Source organism: Cervus canadensis, chromosome 10 (genome assembly GCF_019320065.1).
Source record: "Cervus canadensis isolate Bull #8, Minnesota chromosome 10, ASM1932006v1, whole genome shotgun sequence".
NCBI lineage: Eukaryota > Metazoa > Chordata > Mammalia > Artiodactyla > Cervidae > Cervus > Cervus canadensis.
In genome coordinates, this window is record NC_057395.1 from 72243634 (window position 1) to 72263597 (window position 19964).

At 48.7% G+C, this 19964-nt stretch overlaps 2 protein-coding genes and 1 long non-coding RNA gene across 3 annotated transcripts; 2 read left to right on the forward strand and 1 right to left on the reverse strand.

The window, feature by feature from the left end:
* The first annotated feature begins 201 nt into the window (after positions 1-201).
* PIGT (phosphatidylinositol glycan anchor biosynthesis class T) lies at positions 202-11777 on the forward strand. The gene is made up of 12 exons (XM_043478462.1): positions 202-434; positions 960-1137; positions 3320-3447; positions 3732-3832; positions 3987-4073; positions 4605-4692; positions 4801-4898; positions 4992-5157; positions 5839-6039; positions 9863-10028; positions 10351-10434; positions 11088-11777. Exons 1-12 carry the CDS (start codon positions 248-250, stop codon positions 11338-11340), a joined length of 1737 nt encoding a protein of 578 aa, XP_043334397.1. The 5' UTR covers positions 202-247; the 3' UTR covers positions 11341-11777.
* Positions 11778-11933: 156 nt separating this feature from the next.
* Positions 11934-16916, forward strand: LOC122447829. The gene is made up of 4 exons (XR_006271392.1): positions 11934-12146; positions 15241-15370; positions 16238-16313; positions 16504-16916. It is a non-coding gene; the product is annotated as an uncharacterized LOC122447829 (long non-coding RNA).
* On the reverse strand, positions 15636-18688 carry LOC122447828 (colostrum trypsin inhibitor-like). Its single transcript, XM_043478463.1, has 3 exons — positions 18359-18688; positions 16430-16645; positions 15636-15779 (listed from the first exon to the last, which is right to left on the reverse strand). The coding sequence occupies exons 1-3, from the start codon at positions 18432-18434 to the stop codon at positions 15757-15759; spliced, it is 315 nt and encodes a 104-aa protein (XP_043334398.1). The 5' UTR covers positions 18435-18688; the 3' UTR covers positions 15636-15756.
* Between the last annotated feature and the right edge of the window lie 1276 nt (positions 18689-19964).

Consider the following 19964-nt stretch of genomic DNA (forward strand, 5'->3'; position numbering starts at 1 on the left):
CAATGGCAGTGGTGGCTAAGCACTTTATCGTAGGGAAAGGGGTCCACCATCCAGACCCCAGTCGGTCGTGCCCTGTCAGCGCCCCTTTACACACACACCATCCTGAAGGGCCTATCCAGGCTATCGTTCTGATATCCGCACCCCGACTTCCGGGACAGAACCGGAAGTCACTCCTCTTCCGCTCTTCCTATTGGAGGCCGGCCTTTCGCAGGGGTGGGGCCACTGGGAACTGGAAGCAGCCGCAGGCATGGCGGCGGCCGTGCGGATAGTTTTGCTGGTGCTGCTGCTTCTGGGACCGGGCGTCTGGGGTCAGGCGGAGCCCCCACGCGACAGCCTGCGGGAGGAGCTAGTCATCACCCCGCTGCCTTCAGGGGACGTAGCCGCCACCTTCCAGTTCCGCACGCGCTGGGATTCGGAGCTGCAGCGGGAAGGAGGTGAGGAGGGGAGACTGATGGGAGAACCCTGTGGCACCTGCTGGGAGTTGGGTGGAGGCCAGCCTTGGGGGCAGGGACTGACCCCACGGTGAGGTTCTGGTCCCGGGGCGTGGGTCCTTGGCGGAAGGGTGGGGCAGTTTTTGAGGAATCACATTGTACCAGTGAGGAAACTGGGGCCCGGGGAGGGCTGACTTCTAGTGCGGTGGTCTCTCCGCAGCTTCACGCTACCATCCTAAACCTTTAGTTAGCACCTTCCGTGGACAGCACTGATAAGGATGCTGTTGACGATTACCGTTTATCTTGGGTGCTGGGCACGGTGCTGAGTTGAGTGAATAGTTACAGGGAAGAAATTGGAGGTATAGAGAGATAAAGGCACCGGTCCAAGATCACATTGCTTAGTCAGTGACTGACTGGTCAGGAATTTAGATTCCTCTGACCCCAGAGCTGGGATGTATTTATTGTTTCTTTGGGGTGGCTGACAGCCCTCCCTCCAAGATCATCACTCCCCTGCTGTCTCTTCTCCAGTGTCTCACTATAGGCTCTTCCCCAAAGCCTTGGGGCAGTTGATCTCCAAGTATTCTCTCCGGGAACTGCACCTATCCTTAACCCAAGGCTTCTGGAGGACTCGCTACTGGGGGACACCCTTCTTGCAGGCCCCATCGGGGGCAGAGCTGTGGGCTTGGTTCCAAGACACCGTCACCGAGTGAGTGCCCACCTTGAGGCCTGTGGCAGGCCATGGCGGGAATGTGGCATGGCAAGTGGTGTCATCCTACCACTGCCCTTTGGGGGAAGCATTTCCATGGGGGTAAAGCTGCACTGGCAGTAAGAAGTATTATGGCCTGGTGGCATTCTTGACTTTGCTTATGTTTCCTTCCCCTGATATATCCAGACCTGTGGTCGCATGTATCTACGGAGATAGATAGCAGTTATCTGAAGCCTACTTGGATGTAAGGCACTAGAAAGCTGTGGCAAGCTGGACAACCTTTTAAAGACATTCATTCACATAATAATAAAATGCCACAAGGGCCAAATAAAATATATGTGGGCTAAAACTGGCCTGCAAGACATCATATCTCTGTATTCGAGAAATGACTGTTTTTTAGGGGAGGGATGGGTTAGGTACTATGATTGGACCAGGTGCGTGTGTGCTCACTCACTCAGTTGTATCAGACTCTTTGCAACCCCATGGGCTGTAGCCTGCCAGGCTCCTCTGCCCATGGAATTTTCCAGGCAAGAATACTGGAATGGGTTGTCGTTTCCTACTCCAGGAGATCTTCATGACCCAGGGATGGAACTTGCATCTCTTGCATCTCCTGCATTGGCAGGTGGATTCTTTACCATTGCCCCACCTGGGAAGCCCAAATTCTCTTAATCTCACTATGGGAAATCAGCGCATATGTATAATTAAAAAAAATTTAGGGGGACTTCCATGGTGGTCCAGTGGTTAAGACTTTACCTTCCAATGCAAGGGGTATGGGTTCCATCCCTAGTTGGGGAGCTAAGAACCCACATGCCTCATGGCCAAAAAAACCAAAACGTAAAACAGAAACAATACTATAACAAATTCAATAAAGACTTTAAAAGTGGTCCATATTAAAAAAAAAAAAAAAAACCAAAAAGCCTTAAAAAAAAATTTAGGGCCTTACCTGTGGCGGGCTGGAGAGCTTGGGAGGACAGCCACCTCTCAGCCCCAATGGATTGTTGTCATGTGGGAACAGAGACCTACTGTGGTCAAATACTCTCATTTTTCCCAGAAATCTGGATTTTAATGTGAAAATTGGCAAGCTTAAATATCAGCAAGTAACTTAAAAATTTAAGAAATACCTATGGGTTAATGTTGTGCACAGCAAATGGAACATGGCTATGGTTTGGGTAGCGTTTTCAGGCTTCCAGTTTGCAGTCTTTATTTGAGGCATAAAGATTGGAGCAGTTGGAAAGCTCTGAACACAGGGCTGTTGAAAAACCCCAGGCTAGCTCTATGGTGGTATCAAATGAAGAGCAAGCCCCTACACTGGCCAGGGCTTCTGCTCTTGCCTGAACTCTGGCTTCTTTGCCTTTTATCCCAACCACTCTGCTGTCACTGACTCCCCTCATCATTGCCTGTAGTGTGGAGGTGATGTTCAGAAATCTACTTTTATTCTATTAGTTCTATAAAGAGCAAATCTATTTTGCTGTTTCTGTAAAGAAAAAAAACACCTAATTTAATTCGATGTTTCTCTGGGGTCCTAGGATGCTTATTTTCCCTTGTTCCATGAACCTTTGTCGATGTAAGACTTGCCATCCTGAGGGTAGAACCAGGACTCACCAGAGTGTTCACAGGGAAGTAGGTGGTCTTGCCCTGCTGAGCACACCTCAGGGTGGATCAGGGAGCCGATCTCGGCCCCTGGGGCCTGGGGCACTTTGTATCGCGTTGTGGACTGTGAGTGGGTGACCCAGCCTTGCTCCCTGTCCTCAGGTTGCTCTCAGCCTAGTCGAGGAGAAAAGATGCTTACAGCAAGGTACTGTTGCCACCCAGCCATTTCCCAGGAGGGCCCTGGTGAGAGGCATGGACGGTCAGAATGGCAATAGTGCGGGAGGAAACTGTGGTTGAGGAGGGCCGGAACGCTGCCTGGAGGAGGGAGCACCGGAAGGGGAGCGTAAGGAGTCAGGCGGCACCACGAGGTGCGACGACGAGCCACCTAAGCAGAGGCCGGCGGGGATGCAGGGGTGTTCAGAGGAGAGCGAGGACGAAGGGGCTGATGGGGGAGACCCGGGCCGCAGGCCCAGCTGGGGCAGTTGCGGCTCCAGCAGCTGGCCGGCCTCATGGCTTGGCAGCCAGCTGCGGGCTCTGAGCGAGGGGGCAGACGCAGCCCCGGGACAGTGAGCGGCTTTGTGTCTCCATCCAGCGTGGATGAGTCGTGGAAGGAGCTCAGTAACGTCCTCTCGGGCATCTTCTGCGCCTCTCTCAACTTCATCGACTCCACCAACACAGTCACGCCCACCGCCTCCTTCAAACCCTTGGGGCTGGCCAACGGTGAGACCGCCGCATCCTGTCCTTCTTCCTGAGACCTCTCATCCTGGCCTTTGCCTCCTTTCCCCTCTGCTTCCTTCTCCGTCTGCGGGACCAGGTCATAAATCCCCAGGGTGGACACCCTCCCCAGGAAGACTGTCTCTGCATTGCTTTCTCCTGAAGGGACGAGGCTGTTCCGCACTCCTCCCCTGGCCGAGACTGTGGGGGCGGTGGTGCTGGAGAGTGTGTGCGGGTCCTGAGGAGCGGGGCCCTAGGGCCCTCCCCAGCCAGGCTCCTGTCTCCCCCAGGCACGGACCACTCCTTCCTGCGCTACGCGGTACTGCCGCGGGAGGTCGTCTGCACCGAGAACCTCACCCCGTGGAAGAAGCTCTTGCCCTGCAGCTCCAAGGTGAGGCCCGAGGGGCCTGAATGCGGGTGGGAGTCCCAGAGAGTGGATGGCGTGGGCTGATGCCCCCTCCCTGCCCGACAGATTACCTCGGCCCCACGCCCCGGCGCATCACCATGCAGGGCACTGACCTTTCCTCTCACGCCGCCTCCTCCAGGCAGGCCTCTCGGTGCTGCTGAAGGCTGATCGCCTGTTCCACACGAGCTACCACTCCCAGGCAGTGCATATCCGCCCTATTTGCAGAGTAAGTCTTGGGGAACGGGAGACAGGGGCCATCCTGGGGCTGTGAGAGAAGGTGCAGGTAAAGCACATGGCCCAGTGTCTGTCGAGGGCTGAGCCAGTGGCCGGTGGGAGACGTGATGATGGCGATTCAGGGGTTTGGTCACGCACCAAGGAAGCCGACTGGTTGCCTGGCAAGCCGCCACTTAACCTCCGTCGTGGGGCCTGGCAGTCATGAGCCGTAGCCGCGTGGGTACACCTGCTAGCTCAGCCACTTTCCAGCTGACTTGACCTTGAGTGGGTCACTTTATTTCCCTGGTTTTCTCATCCGTCAAGTGAGAATAATAGTATCAGTTCATGCAGTTGTTGGCAACGGTTCATCCCACTGATGCGCAGGGTGCTGCTGGCACAGGGTCACGTGCTCAGTAGGGAGTGGTAGCAAACTGATGGGCGGGGAGATACGGAATAGAGGAGGGGTTGCGTCCAGGTTGCAGTCCCTGGGGCTGTGAGGTTGGGGGAGAGGTAGGTCCTCACTGCTGCCGTCTGGCCCTCGTAGAATGCACGCTGTACCAGCGTCTCCTGGGAGCTGAGGCAGACCCTTTCTGTTGTATTTGATGCCTTCATCACGGGACAGGGGAAGAAGGGTAAGCTCCCTTGCTCTGGCATCTCTACCCACCCATCGCCAGCCCCGCCCCATCTGTGCGGAGCAGGCCTAGTCCTGCCTCAGCTCATCCCCGCCCTCTGCTCCCCAGACTGGTCCCTCTTCCGGATGTTCTCCCGAACTCTCACCGAGCCCTGCCCCTTGGCTTCGGAGAGCCGAGTCTATGTGGATATCACCAGCTCCGGCCAGGTACTGAGGTTTCCAGCCACACACGCCAGCCCCTTCCCTCCAAGGCCAGCCTGCCCCTCTGCTCACTTCTCAGCCCTGTCCTTGTGTCCCCAGGACAACGAGACGTTGGAGGTGTACCCACCCCCCCTCACCACATACCAAGACGTCATCCTGGGCACCCGCAAGACCTACGCCGTCTACGACCTGCTGGATGCAGCTGTGGTCAGCAACTCGCGCAGCCTCAATATCCAGCTGAAGTGGAAGAGGCCCCTGGAGAATGGTGGGTGGAGGGTGGGCCGCCACGGCCACCATGGGCTACCGCGATTTCATCTTGTGGGGGACCACTCACAGTCCCATCTCTTCACCAGGAGACAACAGGCTTATGTTTAGATCCAGATATCTGGAGTCAGACGTCCTGGTTCTAACACCACCTTTTCTAAGCTCTATGACCTTGAGGGTTCCTAACTTCACTGTCTCATGCTGAAAATGGGGACAGTAATACCTAATAGGTTAGATGAGATAATTAATGGAAAACATGGAAGTCATTCATGCATTTGTTCATTTAATTAACAAAAAATTTTTTTGACACAAATACCCTGATTTTGAGAAACATTAACATATAATAGTTGAAGCAGGCCTCAAACAATTAGTTGCAATCATGTTCAGTGTTACCAAGGAAAAGCGTGAAATATTGTGAGAACACTTGGTTTGGGTTGGAACCGGCAGAAAGCTCAGGCCTTGTTAGTATTCAGTAAAGAACAGTAATTCTGTTGTCATTGCTGTGAGTTAGGGAAGACAGGGATTATTCCAGAATGCAGGTTTCCCAGTTCTGGCAAAGCCTCTCCCATTCCCCTTCCTGGCTTTGGGACTCTGAACCTGGCCCAGGGAGTGGATTTGGGGAGTGACCCCCCTTCTTCTTTTCTTTAAAGGAGTGGTTAACTGTGGGCTTTTCTCTGAGCAGAGGCCCCCCCGGCGCCCTTCCTGTATGCGCAGCGGTATGTGAGCGGCTACGGGCTGCAGGGCGGGGAGCTGAGCACACTGCTCTACAACACCCACCCGTACCGGGCCTTCCCCGTGCTGCTGCTGGACGCCGTGCCCTGGTATCTGCGGCTGTACGTGCACACGCTCTCCATCACCTCCAAGGGCAAGGAGAACAAACCAAGTGAGCGCCGAGGCCCCAGCCAGCCCCGCACCCCCACCCCACCCCTCGCCCTCCACGTCCCCCAACACCTCAGTTCTCAGGGAATTCCACAAGTACCTCGCCGTCTGCACAGGCATCAGGAGTCGTTTGAGACATTGATGACCTCACCAATGCCTGATCTGCAAGGGTTTGTAAAGTCAAAGTAGGTAAACCACATAGTCCTGGTGATCTTCGTAGGATGTGATAAGGGCAGGTGTTTCCTTATCTTTCTCACTTGCTTCCTCCTCTTTCCTGGAGCTCTATTTTGTTTCAGATGATTCCTAGACTCTTTGAGGTGGAGAAGGGGCTAGCCAGAAAAACAGAGTATTGGATACAAAGAAGGTGACAGAGCTGGAGTAGGTGGTTTTTGCTTCCTTGGGTGGGGTAAAGAGGTGCAGCTTTAAAAATTTGTTTTTTCTATTATTTTTCTGAGGAGGAGTTAATATTTACTGAGTGCTGTGAGATGCCAGGCATAGCACAAAAGCACTTGTTTTCCTTTGGAGTGGAGGGAGACTAAGGAACACTTCTTAGGAAGACGTTACAGTACAACCCCGACAGTTAGACTTATAATCTTTTCTAAACCTCTTTGTGGTTTCCCATATTTTCAAACCCATGGTTAATAGTTTTACTTATTTTCAATGATGCACTGAGTCATCATTGCTGAGCACAGGCTTTCTTTAGTTGTGGCGAACGGGGGCTCATCTTGAGGTGCTCGGGCTTCGTGGTGTGGTGGCTTCCCTGGTGCAGAGCGCAAGCTCTCGGCGCGAGGGCTCGGTGGTTGCGGCATGTGGCCTTCAGTAGGTGTGGGTCGTGGGCTCTCCAGCGCTCAGGCTCAGTAGTTCTGGCGCACCGGCTTAGTTGTTCTGTGGCATGTGGAGTCTTCCCAGGTCAGAGATTGAACCTGTGTCCCCTATATTTCCAGGCGGATCTTAACCACTGAACCACCAGGGAAGTTCCTGTTTTGTTTTATCTTTGCTCTGGCAAATTTGAAATACATACCCAAATGGAACAGAGTAATGAACTCCCATGTATGCATTACCCAGCTTCGGCAGTCTCCAGCTTCATATCCCATTTTTTGTTTGTTGTTGATTTTTTTTCTAATTTCATTGAGATAAAATTGACATATAGCACAAGATAAGTTCAAGGTGTTCAGCATGCTCATTTGACTTATATCTATCATGATAGATAAAAGTAAGTTTAATGAACATCCATCATCTCATACAGATACAAAATTAAATAGAAAAAAATTTTTCCCTTGTGATGAGAACTCTAAGGGTTTACTCTCCCAACAGCTTTCATGTGTAATGTACAACATTAACATATTTATTATGTTCTACATTACATTTCCAATTCTTGTCTTAGAACTGGAAGATTGTACCTTTTGACTGCCTTCATCCAGTTCCCCTTCTCCCTACAGCTTACCTCTAGTAGCAACAAATGTGATCTCTTTTCTATGACTTTGTTTATTTTGGAAGTATAATTGATCTGTAACACTATGCTAGTTCCTGGTAATAGCAAAGTGATTCAGTGTTTCTGTACTTTTCAAAATGATCATCATGATAAGTCTAGTTACCATCTGTCACCATAAAATATAAGACATACTTACTGACTATATTCCCCACACTGTACATTTCGTACCTGTGACTCATTTATTTTGCAACTGAAAGTTTGTTCCTCTTACCCTCCCTCATCTATTCCTTTCCTCCTCCCACCCCTCTCTCCTCAGGCAGTCACCTGTTTATCCTCTGTGTCTATGACTACTTCTGTTTGGTTATATTTGTTCTTTTTTCTTTTTTTTTTTGATTCCTAGCCTAAGTGATATCTTACAGTATTTGTCTTTGACTTATCTCACTTAGCCTAAAGTTTTCTAGCTCATCCATGTTGTTGCAAATGTCAAAATTTCCTTCTTTTTTATAGCTGAGTAATATTCTTCATCTTCTTTATCCGTTCATCCATTGATGGGCACTTATACTGTTTTCTTAGCTATTGTAAATAATGCTTTGGTGAACATTGGGGTGCCTGTATCTTTTCAAATTAATGTTTTTGTTTTCTTTGAATAAATACCCAGGAGTGGAATTGCTGGATTGTATGGTAGTTCTGCTTTTAAATTTTGAGGAATCTCCCTACAGGTTTTGATAGTGGCTGCACCAATTTACATTCCCAACACAGTGCACAAGGGCTCCCTTTTCTCTGTATACTCACCAACACTTGTTATTTGCTGTCTTTTTGATGATCCCGAGAGGTGTGAGGTGATATCTTATTGTGGTTTTGATTTGCCTTTCCGTGACGATTAGTGATGTTGAACTATTTTTTCATCTGCCTGTTGGCCAATCTGTATGTCTTCTCTAGAAAAATGTCTATTCAGGTCCTCTGCCCATTTTTTAAAACAATTTTTTCTTTTTTGACATTGAGTTGTGTAAGTACTTTGTATATTTTGTGTATTAACCCCTTATGATATCATTTGCAAATACCTTCTCCCTTTCAATAGTCTGTCTTTTCATTTTTCTGGTAGTTTCTTTCACTGTGCAAAAGCTTTTTAGTTTGATGTAACCACATTTGTTTATTTTTACTTTTGTTTTTCTTGCCTGAGGAGATATATCCAAAAAAACATTGCTAGGTCAAAAGGCACACTGCCTATATTTTTTTCTGGAAGTTTCATTGTTTCAGGTTTTACATTTAAGTCTTTAAGCCATTTTGAGTTTATTTTTGTATTTGGTATAAGAAAGTAATCCAAGTTGATTCTTTTGCATATAGCTGTCTTGTTTTCCCAACACCATTTATTGAAAGGGCTGTCTTTTCCTCATTGTGTTTTTTTGTCTCCTTTGACATAGATTAATTGCTGATATAAATGTGGGTTCATTTCTAGGCTCTCTGTTCTGTTCCACAGCTTCCCATCATTTTTGTTTCATCTTTCCCTTTATTTATTTATTTGGTTTGGTTACTTTTTTGCTGGAGTATCTTAAAAGAAATCCTAGATATCATGTCAGTTCACCTTTAAACATCTCTAACAGGTAAGGGGCTTAAAAATATGTATAACCTATTGTTATCACTCCTGTTTCCCCCAGTGGTCTTGAAAATAACTTTATAATTGATTTAAACTGGGTAAAAATCAGGTGCTCACAGTATATTTGCTTGATATACTCTTAAGTTTCTCTTTCTGTCTTTTTAGATTAATAGACTTACTTTTCTAAGAGTAGTTTTAAGTTTACAGAAAAGTTGAGCAGAAAGTATGGGGTTCCCATATACACTTCCCTTCTCCCCCATCTCCCCTGCTATTCCCGCCTTGATTGGTGTGGTCCTCTTACATCTCCTTTAATCTGTAAAACAGTTCCAGTGGTTTTTTAAAAATTGATTTGTTGGCAAAACTGGGTCATTTGTTGTATAGGATGTTCTACATTGTGGTTGGCCCATGTTTAACATGTTCCTCGATCCTCTGTGTATTCCTGAGTATCAGTGCTTAGTTTTAGAAACTTAATTAGATTCAGGTCTCATATTTTTGGCAAGAAACCTTCCCAGGTGGTTCTCTGGACTCCCTGTTGCATCACGGGAGGCACTGGACGTCTGGTGGCCCAGTTTTCGTGATGTGAAGATGGATTAGGTTGAGCATGTCCTGGAGCAGCTGCCCTGGAAACACCTTTTCCCTTCCCTGCCCTCCTCCTCCCCCCCAGGGGCCTCCCTGCCTTCCGTGATCCCGATTCCTCCTCCTTGGCTCCCCAGTCCCAGCCCCAAGGCTGGACAGGTAGGGACAAGCGGTGCAGGTGGGCTGAACCCTGGAAAGAGCTCTGGGTGCCCTGTCGGTCCCCAGGTTACATCCACTATCAGCCTGCCCAGGACCGGATGCAGCCCCACCTCCTGGAGATGCTGATTCAGCTGCCGGCCAACTCCATCACCAAGGTCTCCATCCAGTTTGAGCGGGCGCTGCTTAAGTGGACTGAGTACACCCCGGACCCCAACCACGGCTTCTATGTCAGGTGGGGGCCCGTCACCTGCCGCCCCCGCCCTCTTGGGGGAGGAGTGTGGGGAGCAGAGCTCACGGAGTGTCTGTCTGCTTCACCACGCTCCCTGGGGGAGGAGTGTGGGGAGCACAGCTCACGGAGTGTCTGTCTGCTTCACCTCGCTCCCTGGGGGAGGAGTGTGGGGAGCACAGCTCACGGAGTGTCTGTCTGCTTCACCTCGCTCCCTGGGGGAGGAGTGTGGGGAGCACAGCTCATGGAGTGTCTGTTTGCTTCACCATGCTCCCTGGGGGAGGAGTGTGGGGAGCACGGCTCACAGTGTCTGTCTGCTTCTCTGCAGCCCATCTGTGCTCAGCGCGCTCGTGCCCAGTGTGGTGGCAGCCAAACCTGGGGACTGGGAAGAGAGCCCCCTCTTCAACAGCCTGTAAGTGTGAGCCTGGCTGCTGGTGTCCGGGTGGCACCTGCACAGAGGATCAGGCTCCTGTGGGCTGGCCTGGGGTTAGAGGTTGTGCTTGCAAAGTAATGAGTAGATTGGCCCTATCCTAATTCAAACCCCAGTGGTCTGTACTATTAGTATAGTCTTTATGAAATGATCCTAAAGAGCTGCTAGGAGATCAGAAGGTGAGAAGTGCAGGACGTTTACTCATCGGTTCTTTTACAAATGTGGAACTGAGCACTTATCAGATGCTGGGTACTTCAGAGAGCACCACGTGGACAGCACTAGACAAAATGGACTTGCCCCTCCCTGCTCATGGGCACAGTCCAGAGAGGAACTGCTGGGGAGTAATCTGGTGGGTAATCCAGGAAGGCTGCGTGGAGGAGATGACCTTTAGGCCGAGACCAGACGGCTTAGGAAGAGGCAGCCCAGTGAAGGCAGGGTCCCTTTCCTCTCCCTCAACGTAGCTCTCCTTTGATCAGATGTCTGTATTGAGCTTTAAAAGGCTATGAGGCTAAGAAAGCTTTGAAAATGCTTCCCACTGACATTGTCCTGCGTGGCCAAAGAGAGAGGATGAGGATGGGTGGGGTGAGATGTGGGGAAGCGGCCATCCCGCCTCACCGCCCACTCCCGACCCCCAGCTTCCCAGCCTCTGACAGCTCCAGCTACTTTGTGCGGCTCTACACGGAGCCATTGCTGGTGAGCCTGCCCACCCCGGACTTCAGCATGCCCTACAACGTCGTCTGCCTCACCTGCACCGTGGTGGCCGTGTGCTACGGCTCCTTCTACAACCTCCTCACCCGCACCTTCCAGATCGAGGAGCCCAGGAAGGGCGGCCTGGTCAAGCGGCTGGCCAACCTCATCCGGCGCGCCCGAGGCGTCCCCCCGCTCTGAGGCGAGCCCTGCTCACAGTTGGGCTGCAGTTTTTCTTGAGAGGGGTGTGGTGGCTGAATCCCCCAGCCCCCGCCGCGCCCCCAAGGCTCTTCCTGCCATTTGCCCTCCCCTGCGGCGGCTTTTGAACCAAGCTGTGTTGTGAATTGGGCCAGGGCCTAGAGCTGCAATGTTCAGGACAGTAGCCATGAGTCAGAAGTGGCTTTTGAATTTAATTTAAATTGAAAATGCATTTCCTTATCCATACTGAGTGCATTTCAAGTGCTCAGTAACCAGAAGTGGTTATTGGCTGCGGTACTGGGCATCATGGGGACGGATGTTCACCACTGCAGAAAATTCTGTTGGACACTGCCCGCCTGGGTAACAGGATGTGCTCAAATATTCGTACCACTGTGTGGTAGGTGGAGATTACTGGTTGTGGAATAAAAAGTATCTAATTCCATGGTTGTTTGTCTCCTGTCCTTGAGGCCTGGGGAGAGTTGGGGCCTTGGGAGTGTTTGGCAGGTACCGGAACTGGATCTCCTGTCCAATCCCCTCCCCTGCCAAAAAAACAACCAACCAACCAACCAAAGGCCCCTGCCTCCTCCCACCCCTGCCAGAAATTCCTTCTCATCTCCTGCCTCCCTCCTCCCCCAGCATCCTCCTCTGACTGGTTCCCAGAACTCCCTGGGTTTGACGGGGAGTGTTTATGTCAACATCTCCACGACCGTGAAAGTGAATCATCCTGTGCCTTTTAGGAACCCTGAGAGCCAGTCCCCTATCACCAGGGGTCGTGCTGGAGAGACGCTGGGGACACAGAAGAGCTTTGGGTGAGCATTTTCCAACCAGATTCTGCACTGCAGCCATTTGGGGCTCTTGTGAAATGATGCAGGTTCCTGGGATCCAGACCCTGTGAATTCAGTCAGTTTGGGTGGAGCCAGGCCTTTCAGTTTTTATCTGGCTCCTCAGGAGCCTGTGTTCTGGGTGGTCCTCAGACCACCCACAGGCTTTGAAGCCCTTGGATTGAAGCCTGCCCCTGCCCACGTCCTGGCTGTATAACCCCAGATTCCTGAGAAACAAGTCCTCTGGCAAATGTCTGCCCTGCCCCCACCTTCATTCTCTTCCTCTGACATTTGTCACGTGTGTACATTACTCGTGGGCCGCCCCTCCCTCTCCCAGTTCTCCCAGCCTAGTCTTATGATCGATTGCCCATCAAACAGAATACCCCACTCTGCTAACCACTGTGTTCCCCTCAGCTGCCAGGTTCACTCTGACTGACGAAACTGGGTGAGATGTTGCTTCCTCCAGGAAGTCTTCCCTGACACTGAACTGCTGTGGGTGCCCTCCCTGGACAGCTTTCATAGTCCTTAGCTCCCTGGCTGTTACTGTCCTTTAACTTCCACTAGACTAGGAGCTTCTTGGAGGCCCAGGGGCTGTCCTCCACCTGAATGCGTCTGCACTCAGGACAAGTCAGTGCTCAGTCAACAAACGTGGTTGTGTGAGTGGGTGTGGGCTACTGTGACTTGGGGCCTGGGGGCTAGAGGTAGGGATGAGTAAGGTGAGGGGGGACCCACTCTAGAAACCCCACCAGTATGCGTGCAGGGTCTTTAATACAGTGCATGCATCCAGTGTACCGCTAACAGAGATGGGGCTGTTCAGGTTACCTCTGAAGGTTTTCCCAGAGCTTCTAGAATGTACAAGTGATGTGTGTGCATGTGTAGGACAAGGGGTGGCATAAGTGAGCTAGTCCAGACCATGGGCAAGAGCAACTGGGTCAAGAGGCTTTTACTCAAGTTTACTTCAAGCAGTAAACACACCGGCTATGACATAAGAAGGCAGGTGAGCATGGTGACTTCCCTGGTGGTCCAGTGGCTAAGACTGCAGGCTCTCAATGCAATGGGCTCAGATAGGATATCTCAAGGCTCAGATAGGATCCCTGGGCAGGGAACTAGACTCTTTGACTCCCCTGCTGGAGCCAAAGGTCCCGCAGGCTGCAATGAAGACCAAAGATCCCACGTATTGCAATAAGGCCTGGTGCAGTCAAATAAATAAAATTTAAAAAAAAAAGGAATGCAGGTGGGTAGATTATCTGAAGCTAAGTGGTCCTGGCAGCCTGCATGTAGTGGGGTGTTTGCTAAGTCAGAACAGTAGAGTTTATACCTGCAGCCAAGTCAGCACCTAGAAATGCCGTCGACTACTATGTCTTGTATAATTTATAGACAGATGACACCTCATAGCTTAGGTCCCCTCCTCCCTGAATTCCACACTCATTTACCCAGCTGCCTACTTGCCATCTCCGCTTGGATGTTAAAGGCATCTCAAATTCAGTTATCTCCCAAACTTCTGATCATCTCCACCCCGACCCTAAACATACTCACCCTTTGTCAGCTCATCTCTGCAAATGACGGCTCTCATCTCCCCAGAAACCTTGGACTCATTTTTTATCCTTCTCCTTACTCTCCAGTATGCCCTGTCAAGAAAGCTGTTTGCTCTACCTTCAACCTAACTGAAGAATCCCAACTCTTCTTCACCACCTCCACCATCAAGTTATCAAGAGGTCTCCCTGGCTACCCTGGTCATAAATTGCTTCTCCAGTTTCCAGCTCGCCGCTTGCCTGCCTTGTTTTCCTCAGTAGCCCTCACCACCATCTAACGTGCTGTGTAGCTTCCATATCCTGCTTATTAATAATTAGGATACATATGGGCCAGAATTTTGTCTTTTGTAGCTACAGTGTCTGGACCAGTGCCTGGTTAAGGCGACCCTCACTCTGTCTTCCAGAGCTCAGTCTCTGAGTAGCTGATCAGAACATGAAAGGGAGTAGAGAGACTTCCCCGCTCTGTGGTTAAGACTGTGATTCCCCTGCAGGGGGCGCAGGTTCCATTCCTGGTCAGGAAACTAAGTTCCTATATGCCATGCAGTGGGCCAAAAAAATAGAAATAAAAAAGAAAAAAAATGCTCTCTCAAATATATACCTATTCATGTATAATTAAGCATTTCCACCCTTGGATAAAGCCCAAGGGTCCATTCAGCTTTGGGTCCCCTTTGGGTCAGCTTCAGGCCAGGCTGGCTATTCAGTATGTTCTTGCTGATGTGATATCACGCGGTCTAGATTGGCTCCTGGGCAGCAGGACATGTGAAGGGGGTGGGGTGGGAAGGGCACACCAAGGTCCTCATGACATCGCCAGGACAGGGACCTGCCTGGTCTGCAAACTCCAGGTTCTGGCTTCTAGTATTGCTGCTTGACTGTGGGCAGCATTTTCCCTTCCAGCAAGAGGAAGTGGTTAGATCAGATGTAGGACACGAGGAGAGAGTTATTGGGAGTGGTGGGCAGGGTGGTCAGGGCAGACCCCGCCCGATATCCAAAATGTACCTAACAGTGGTATATTATTTAGTCTTTAAACAGAAGGAGATTTTGGGACTTCCCTGGTGGTCCAGTGGCTAGGACCCCGAGCTTCCTTTGCAAGGGGGCACAGGTTTGATCCCTGATCAGGGAACTAAGATCCCAGAGCAGCCAAAACAAACAAACAAACAAAAAAATGGACAGAAATTTTGATACAGGCTACAACATGAATAAACTTTGAGGACATGGTACTAAGTCAAACAAACCAGTTACGAGAGGAAAAATACTGTATGATTCCACTCTATGAGGTTCCTGAAGCAGTTAAATTCTTAGAGACAGAAATTAGAGTGGTAGTGTCCAGGGTAGGGAGAAAAAGGAGTTAATTTTTAAGGGATATAAAGTTTCAGTTTGAGAAGATGAAAAAGTTCTGGAGGTGGGTGGTGGTCATGGTGTATATATACCTACAACAGTGTATGTATATGTAATACCAATAAATAGTACATTTAGAAATGGTTAAAATGGTCAATTTTGTGTTGTATATAGTTTACCACAATTTAAAAAAATTTGTAACAATCTTTTTCCAGTATTCCTCTTGGTGGAGAGAGAGGGCAGTCACCCTAGCTGGCCAAGATTGCCTGAATTTCTACCCCCTCCACATCAGGCCATGGTTCCTGCTGGACAGGAAGAACATTCTGGCTCATCATGCAGCCCTGGGTAAGAAAGAGCAGCAGGCCAGGATCCAGGGACAGACATCCAAGGTCCCCAGATTTCCATTTAGTCTGGCTTCCTTGATGATTGATGACCCGCTGGTGAAAGGGGAACTTTTGTCCTTGTCCTGTCTTCATTCTGGGAACACAGGACAGTGAGGGCCTGGAGGGCTGGGGGTGGGGTGATGCAGGTTTGATCACCCCTGTGACTGTGAGCAATTTTTGAGGACAAGCCCAGGGCCCTTGTAGGAAGGCTTCAGGCCACGTCAACTTTGAACACTTTATTGACCCAGTCCCAGAGGGATACAGGATGGGCTCAGAACAGGGCCTTCAATCAGGAAGGGCCGCCGAGGCAGCTTTTGGTCAAAGCCTGGGAACGTGCAGGTGTCTCCGTCAGCGGCTCTTGTCCCTGGTCTCTGTGATGGAGATGACAGTCATCTCCCTTCTTGGCTGGCCCGTTGACATCCTAGAGCCAGAGCCCTCAAATTGGACTCCTTACCCAACCCCTTCAACCCTTCAACATCCACCAGCCTGGGGACCTCCTCATTCTACCGTCTCCCACCATGACCACGGCTACAACCACATTCATCACCTCTGCCAACAGGATCCCCCATAAAGGTTACACTGCTGTCTTCACCTCTGCCAGCCCCACCAGGTGCTTCATGGCTGCACCGGGTCTTAGGTGTGCCACAGGAGATCTTTTACTTGTGGCATGTGGGATCTAGTTCCCTGACCAGGGATCAAACCCCAGCCCCTGCACTGGGAGGGTAGAATCTTAGTCACTGGACCACCAGGGAAGACCCCCCCACCTCGCATGATGTATTTTAAAAGGGCTTGCTACAATAACCAGCCCACCTTTCATCTTTATTATCAGTGCCACCATCCACCACTGCCTTGCTGTCTACACTGCCAGCACCCTCATTACTGCTCCTCCCAGGCATCAGTGACAGGTATCTCATTCCCCTTATTCTCATCATCACTAACTCCCATATTAACATCGTCACCTGCATCACACCCAGCATCCTATCACCTCCATTCCTCCTCCTGGGTCTATCAGAGGACTCACCAGGGGCTTTGCAGATCCTCAAACACATCTCTGCGGTCTCAAAATTGTTGTCGTTGCCCTGACAACCTCCATAGGTAAAGCGCTCACAAGCATTGGATGTAGAGTTATAGAAGTACCGGTGCAAAGCAGCTTTGCAGGGGCCCCTCGCTTGGGGGAGCTGGCACAGGTCAGGGGGCATTTGGAACAAGTCCTGGGAAGCCTCTTGTTTGAGATTGTCTGCAAAGGTAAGAAAGAACAGAATTGTCATGGATGTGTCCTCTTAATGAACTGATTTTTTTCCCCAGCACCTACTCTACACCAAGCGCCCTCCTAGGTGTTCACTATTCTTGCTATTACTCAAATAATCAAATGGGAAGTGTAACTGTTCCCACTTCACAAATGGAGAAACTGAGGCTTGGAGAGGTTTGCTAATTTTTTCAAAATCATAAAGCCTGTAAGTTGAGAGAGGCTTGGGATTTAAACCCAGATCCAATTTCAAATCCCAAGTGCTGTATCTTACAACCTCTCATAACTTGACATCAAGATGTTGGCTGGAGCTTTTTTTATAAAGGGAAAAATTTATAATTTGGAAAAAATGTAAACGTTCACCAATGGGGGATCAGTGGGCCAACACTAAAGCATAGTGTGGATGATATATATCAACATGAAGAGAGGTTCATAACTTTTGCTGAATGTAAAATGAATTTACAATATATGAGGTCTGGTGTGATTCTGTGGATATTATATATACATATAAGCCCAGAGAATGATGACATGAAGGTTATTCTTCCATATATTTGGAGCAGTTATCTCTGGGTAGTGGAATTTCAAGTGATTTTTTTTCCTGAAAATCCTTTTTAGTATCATTTGAGTGCCAATGAACAAGTATCATTTTTTTTATATCTAGGGAAAAGATATTTAGATATTTACATTGAATAATTTTTAATATCCATGGGCAATCAGCAAATAAAGAAACTGGCCTCTTTTACTGAATCGCTTGTTATTTTACCTCCTTTCACATCTGGCTCTGGGTATCACACAAAATGATTTATCAAACATGCACACACACACACACACACACACCCTCCCTCAACCATCTGCCGTGGACATTCAGGACCTCAGTGTCTCTTTTTATGGATGTAGCACACAGCACTTTGAGAACGACACTTTCCCTAATAAGGACAGCATCCCTCAAACAAATAAGCACATGAGTCAACTCAGCTCCACGGAACCCTTATGTAAATCCTCAAGTTTGTGACCTTGACTATGTTGGATTTATTGGAAGAAGCTTAACCTAGAATAGGGAAGAGGCCATTATAGGAAGAAATTTGAGACCTTCTATTTGGACAGCAAATTCTCAATCTTGGTTAGGATATTAGAACCTCTTGGGTAACTTGGAAAAAAAAAAGTCCCAATGCCCAGGCTTTGTCCCAGATCCATTAAATCAGAATTTCTGAGTGTGAGACCCAGAGGTCCCAGATCCATTAAATCAGAATTTCTGAGTGTGAGACCCAGAGAGACCTCAGGGGAATTCTGTGCACAGCCAAGTTTGAGAATCTGGCCTCCTGTTCAAAGCACTGTCAACGTTTCTTTTCTTGCTTAAGAATTCTAGGGAGCAGGAATCTGGAGAGCAGAATTGTTGGGGCTGTGTGAAATAGGGGACCAGTTTTTTAAACTTCACACGTTTACATATAGTTTGTCTTTTTAAAACAAATATATGTATTGCTTTTTAAGAAAAATTAAAATTTGGTGATGATGTCAAAGAAACACCTGGGAGATCTGGCCCCAGATTTTCCTGAGACTGGATGCTGACCTCAGGGGAACCTTTTCCCATATCTAGGTCCCTCTTTCCTCCTGAGGTGGAAGTGACCAGATGATGTGTTGGATCCATCATCCCCCCTCCCCATAGGCGATGATCTCAGGGCCCCTGTTCCTGACCCCTCAGCTCACCTGAGGTCTTTCCTGAGTTCGCCAAGCCCAGCAGGCAGAGGGTGAGGCAAAGGGCAAGTAAGTGGCTGAGCTTCATGGTGTGAGTAGCTGCGTGTTCTGGGCTGAGGCCGGGAGACTGGAACTTATAGTTGCAGCTGAAGGAGAAGGGGTCCTATTCCCCAGGGCTGAGGGAAGTATCTTGATTCTTGTTACTTGGAATAGGAAGCACCTTGGGCCAGGGGTGTGGGCTGCAAGAACTGGAGGCCATGCCAATTGGCTTTGGATGGGTTCTTCAAGGCCTTTGGGCAAGTCCCCTAAGATGGTGCTTCTGTAGCGTCAGGATTGTAGACTCAGCCCCAACTACTGCAGACTTGAGTCCCTTGGACTGAGAAGGAACCTTTCGGGACCTCCGTTTCCCTATCTGTAAAACAGGTGGGCTGGACCATGTGGTCCCTGAAAGCCCAGCACAGCTCTTCTCCATTCTGTTACTATTGGTTCCCATCCAGAGCCTCCCAGCTAGTGTCTCAGCATTCCAGGAGAGAGAACACAGCTCTTTGTTCATTGGTTCTTTTATTGAATTTTGGGATAATGAGTTTATTGTTTCATATAAATCATCATATTTCTTTTTAAAGATCAAGCTATAGTGAATAGCATAAACAAAAGGCAAAATCACTTCTCCCAAATTCTACCCTAGTGTTATGAAGTAGAAATATAATGCAAACCACAAAGAAATTTTTACAGTTTTCTAGTAACTGCATTTTTTTTTTTTTTTTTTTTAGCTGTGGGGCACATGAAATCTTAGTTCCTCATCCAGTGATGGAAACGGTTCCTGCTAGCAGTGAAAGCACCAAGTGTCTTAACCATTGTTCTGCCAGGAAATTCCCAGATTTTTTTTTTTTTAGTAGCAGTATTTTTTTAAAGAGGAAAAAGAAAGAAGTACAACTAGTTTTATTAATAGCTTGTTTAACTCAATAGATCCAAAATAGTATAATTTCAACATATAAGCAACATGTAGTAAAGAGTAATATGATAGTTTACTTTTCTTCGTACTGTCTTGGGGATCTCACTTAAGGCATAGTCGTATTTCCTGTGCTTGGTAGTCAGACGTGGCTGATGGCTATCATCGTGGACACTGAAATTCCACCACGTGAAGTAAATATCTTTACAAGGTATCCTCATAAACATTTGGTTGGATAGATAATTCTAAAAAAACAAGGGGTTTACACGTTTTATTTCCCTGGAGTTTTGCATATTACCTGTAACTTCAAGGACAATCATGGGATAAAAACCTCTGGATCAGACTTTCTTTCCCCAGAACAACTGTGGCCCTGGCCCCACTGAATTCTGCCATGGAGTGTCCCCATTAAGTGTCCTGAATGTTTTTCTGCCTTAGAGATGACTTTACTTCCTACTCGAAAGCCTAAAGACCTCTTTGTTTATCCTTTAGATGGAACATGAAATGCTTTTTCAATCTACAGATTTTTAAAGGGAAATTTTCTTGAATTGGGTTGGCCTGAAAGTTTGTTCGGCTTTCTCCATAACGTAATGTGGAAAAACCTGAATGAATTTTCTGGCCAATCCAATATTATAACAAAATAAATTTTCTTTTCCATTTCTTGAGTTTTCT